At 48.7% G+C, this 4,799-nt stretch overlaps 1 protein-coding gene across 1 annotated transcript; it reads right to left on the reverse strand.

Moving 5' to 3' along the window:
• Positions 1–696: 696 nt before the first annotated feature.
• RPSA (ribosomal protein SA) lies at positions 697–4,680 on the reverse strand. The gene is made up of 6 exons (XM_009894989.1): positions 4,463–4,680; positions 3,792–3,910; positions 2,352–2,597; positions 1,324–1,452; positions 929–1,097; positions 697–837 (listed from the first exon to the last, which is right to left on the reverse strand). Exons 1-6 carry the CDS (start codon positions 4,593–4,595, stop codon positions 743–745), a joined length of 891 nt encoding a protein of 296 aa, XP_009893291.1. The 5' UTR covers positions 4,596–4,680; the 3' UTR covers positions 697–742.
• Between the last annotated feature and the right edge of the window lie 119 nt (positions 4,681–4,799).

A 4,799-nucleotide genomic window follows, 5' to 3' on the forward strand; every position in this document is an offset into this window, starting at 1 on the left:
TCAACAACCTCTCTGGGCAACCTGTTCCAGTGCCTTACAACCCCCTCCCATCTGCCTCCCATTATTGCTGATAATCACAGAAATCATATAATCCTCAAAATCATTAAAGCAGATGAATTACATTAGTTGAGAGGATTACCGCAGTATTTTTGAGGCAGAAATCAGTAATACAGACACTAGAACTGGTGGTTCACCACAGGAGCAGGTCCCACTCAAGGGCTCCACACCACTCGGCCAGGCTGCCACTCCCACCCATAGCTGGGACCATCTCACCCTGAAAACCAGTGAAACCCCAGCTGAGCATGATGGAGCACCCATCTGGGGCAAGCAGAGATTCATCCACCTGCTGCTCCCAGAAGAAAAGCAACCCCACCCCTGACATCACCCTGTGACACCCAACCTCACCTTTGGAAGGACTACAGTTGGCCTCCCGCTGGCCAAGAGAGAGCTGCTGTTGTCACCAGGGAAAGTGGAGCATGGAACCCCCACCCCAGGCACTGTTACCCTCCGGGGAGGGTGGGCAGCCCAGCACACTGTGGCAGGCAGGGCCAGAGCCCACAGCCCCCAAAATTCCACCCAAAAGGGGTGCAACAGCAGTTTACAGACCCTCCCACCCCTGGCCAAGGACTGCGCCCCATGCTACCCACGTATTCCACCTGCCAACAAGTTTTTAAAAAGCAGTACCAAGCACAGTGTGTATTAAACCAGTCTTTATTACTCTCACAGCACAGAAGGACTGAAGTTACGACCACTCCGTGGCAGTGCCAACCCACTCGGTAGCCTGGGCTGTGGGAGCTGCTGACCAGTCCTCGGTGGCAGGCTGGGCGCTCCAGTCCTCTGCAGTTAGAAAAACAACAGCCCTTAGCGTGCCCCAGCTCTTCCCCACCCACTATGACACCCACTTCCCACAGATGTCCCCCAAACTGACCAGTGGGGAACTGCTGGATGGGCACAGACGGGACCTGCACTCCCTCAGACCAATCTGCAACCTCGGGCTGAGGAGGAGCGGTGAATTCAGGAGCTGGGGCCGTCCATTCCGTCTGGAACTCCTCCTTCGTAACTGCTTTCTCAGCAGCAGCCTGCTCCTCCTTTTCAATCTGCAATGGAAAAAGCAAAGCCTAAGTCTCCCACAAACACCTCACCACCATTCACTACCACATACAATATGCACCAACGACAGACAAGACTAATTAACCACCACCTGAAGTGTGAAGTGCATTATAGTGGCAAAACCTCTCCTCAACAGCAGGCACAGAGGACCACGGGGCAGGAGCACAAACAGGACATCTCATACAGCCACGCTTCCTTCCAGACATCTCCTACCTCCTCGGGATCCCTGTAGAAGTACAAGTCAGGCATGACTTCCCATGGGTGCTCACGGGAGATGGTGCCACGCATGCGCAGGACCTCCCGAGCCAGCATCCACCACATCAGACCCACTGAATGGGCTCCCTGGAACAGACGAAAAGTACGTAAGATTTCCTGTAAAGCTAAGCCTTTGAAAACACAGTTTTTCTTTAAAAGAGCAAAAGACTTATTTGTACTCAATCCAAGGTTCTTGCTTGGCAAGAGAAAGGCATTACTTGCTAATGCCCACACTTATGTACTCCGACTCAGGAAAACACAACTTTTGGAGTTCACACTGTCATTTTCAGGTCGCTGCAGAAATCGCAGCACACTTTAATCACCAGCATCCGAATTTGCTGTACACAGCAGAGCCTGAAGCAATTCTCCTGCTACAGAATTTCCTACCACTTACTAACCCACATCAATCTTGTCCAAAAGACAAGATTAAGCTCATCACATATGCTAGAATGAAGAAATAGAAAACTTGACCAAACGAGCAAATCTTACACACATGCTCAGACTCAGCTGGCATTAGTTTTGGCAAACGACAACATCTAGATAGAGATCAAAGACAGTCTCCCACGTCCCTGGACTTCACCTATCAGGTGATTTCTGACAAGGTAACATTTCAGAGCAGTTTCCTCATCAGTTCACTTGATCTTTCATTCGTATTCATGAACTGTGGCAAGAATGACTATCAAACTCCACTCATTGGGCCACAAAGACCCTCATGGTGTCAGCGAAAGTCCTGCCAGGTTACTATAGCACACGTCCTACACTTGAGAGTTCCTTGGCCAGAAACCGGCCTCAGCTCCAAGCTCCAACTGTGTGCAGTTCATCCCTCCCTCCCCATCCGCCTGCTAGCCTTCGAGAGGCCTTAATTAGCTCATCTACCCCGTGAGATGTGAGATACAAGCCAACCCTGCCCTGCAGAAAGCATCCATCTTGCAACCTAGGGCATTCTCTGGAGGAAGCAGCTTTGAATGCTACAACAAAGCCATTACCTTATTGTTGCAGGGAATAGCAATATCCACGTAACGCAGCGGGGAGTCGGTGTTGCACAGAGCAATGGTGGGGATGTTGACATAAGATGCCTCTGTCAGTGGCTGATGATCAGCCCGGGGGTCCGTAACAACCAGGAGTCGTGGCTCACGGAAAGCCGCTTGGATCTGATTTGTGAAGGTACCGGGAGTGAAACGTCCAGCAATAGGCGTAGCCCCAGTAGCAGCAGCAAACTTCAGAACGGCACGCTGCAAAATGGACCACAGCAGAGGTGAAGCAGGAAAACTGCATTTCAACCGCATCACCCAGGTATGCCGTCAGTAAAGACGCAGGAAATTTAACTGAACTATTTGTTTCAATTCCTGTGAAATCAGGGCTCACCAACAGCTCTACATTCAGAATGAGACAGAAGAAAAATGCTTTTAAAAATAGCTACACCAACACCAGCAGTGAAACGGATCGTATCCACCAGCAAAGCAAGAAGTCAGCATACAGAAAAAAAAACTTCCCCCCCGCCTCAAATTAACTGCAAGCTGTTCTCGAAAGTCTCATAATCAAATCATGAAAGGAAAGATAAAACAGCTTACGAAAAAAATCAAAGCCAATCTCCTTCCATTATTTCTACATCCTTTCATTATCCAGTAGCATAACTTCAGGGACTACAGGAAAAGCTCAGTAGTAAATATCCACAAACTTTAGCTGCATCAAGCATCAAACAGCTGGGCATGTGGCAGGGCCTACTATCAAACTCCATTCATAGAGGGATCTCCTCTCCTGGCGTTAGCGAAAACCCTGCCATCCAGTTTGCTGTAGCACACTTCCGACACTTGAGAGCTCATTGGCCAGAAACTGACCTCGGCACCAAGCTTTAACAGTGTGCAGGTCAAGTCCATAGGAACCCAAGCTTTTCCTTTGTAAATCCACTCCATGTCATTCATAATCTTCCTGGATATTTGTGGCACCACCTGCACCACTCCAAAGATACTAAGCTCAAATAAACTTCAGTGGCTAATTAGGTTTTATTTAAAGGTTGTGTCTCCTTCTATGACAGAATTTATTTGCTAAAAATCTATAGAGATGAAATTAGAATTATATTAGTTACTACACCTTGCTCAATTACAGAATAAGTGATTTCTTTGAAAACTTTTGTATCAGGCACTTATTTTAAACGTCGTAAATCCAACAGGAAGTACCCAAAGAAGGACAGGAAAGAAAAACAAGTTGTCAAACACCCTGAAACTACAGAAATGAGGGGTGGGTTTCAACTGATGTCTTCTAAGCTGCAAGGGCAACACAAGAAACATGCTTCCAAAAAAGCATTCCTAGAGCCAAAATTTGCGTTACTTCCTTTTATCTTCAAGCTGCCACTGGTAGGCAATGATGCAAAGCAAAACAGTCCTGCCCCCAAGACTGCAGGCCTCATGACCAACAAATGTCCATACCTGTCCAGTATTTCTAGAAGAAATGACGCTCACATCAGCTGGGTTCTCAATGGCAACAATGGCACGGGCTGCCAGGAGGAGCTTTTCCCAGGTCCTCTTCAGATTGATGATGTAAATACCTATTGGTGACAAAAGGCTTTAACACAACCAGCAGGGGTTGTTTTAGGATCTTCTCTTTAGGGGAAGATCCTAAAAGAGGATCACACCCTTCTGCCATTAAACTTGTCACACGGCTGTGGCTACTCCAAAATTCTAGTTACTGGAAAGCTATTCCAAGAAAAAGCCTCCCAATATGGTTTTAACGTAGCACACTTCCATCACCTATTAACGTGAACTAGGGCCTGGTATGAGCTTCAATCTTTTACAAGGGTGCAACTCAGACTGAAGAACAATGCAAAGGAGCACCAGAAATCACTACTGAGACATTAGAACAATTTTGTTACTACAGTCAAGAACCAGCAGAAGTGCTAAAGTCCAGCTGTGATTGATTTGCCAAGTTCTGAAATCTGTATTTCATCCTACTTCTCCAAGTAACATGATTCAATCACGTAAGACGTCTGCACCTTTCCGGCCGTGAAGAAACTGCTATGGAGCTCAAGCATTAGCACCTTCCTGCTTTCCTCAGCTGTGCCCGCAAAATCTCCGCTGCCCACCCAATCCTACGGCTTTACCATCGCTTTTCCTTTTGTAAATATACTGCTCCATCTGAAAGTCAAGGTTGGTGCCTCCCAGGTGGGTCCCGGCAGCGAGGAATTTGAGGACATCCTCCTCCTTCATCTGCAGGACATCGAGACCTCCGGACATTGTGGGGTTTCCCTTTGGAAGCGACGACAGGGAACCTGCGGGCACAAGCAGCCGGCTCAGCCAGGCGGGGACTCCCACCTCCCTCCGCCACACGAGGGCCCGGGCCAACGCGCCCGTCAGGAGCCCCAGCCGCCATCTTGGCCGTGCCGGCCGCCTCTGCCTCTTCCTCTTCCCCCTCCCATCCACCACCACCACCCGGCAGGC

The sequence above is a fragment of the Charadrius vociferus genome, unplaced genomic scaffold (assembly GCF_000708025.1).
Source record: "Charadrius vociferus isolate BGI_N301 unplaced genomic scaffold, ASM70802v2 scaffold51, whole genome shotgun sequence".
Lineage (NCBI taxonomy): Eukaryota > Metazoa > Chordata > Aves > Charadriiformes > Charadriidae > Charadrius > Charadrius vociferus.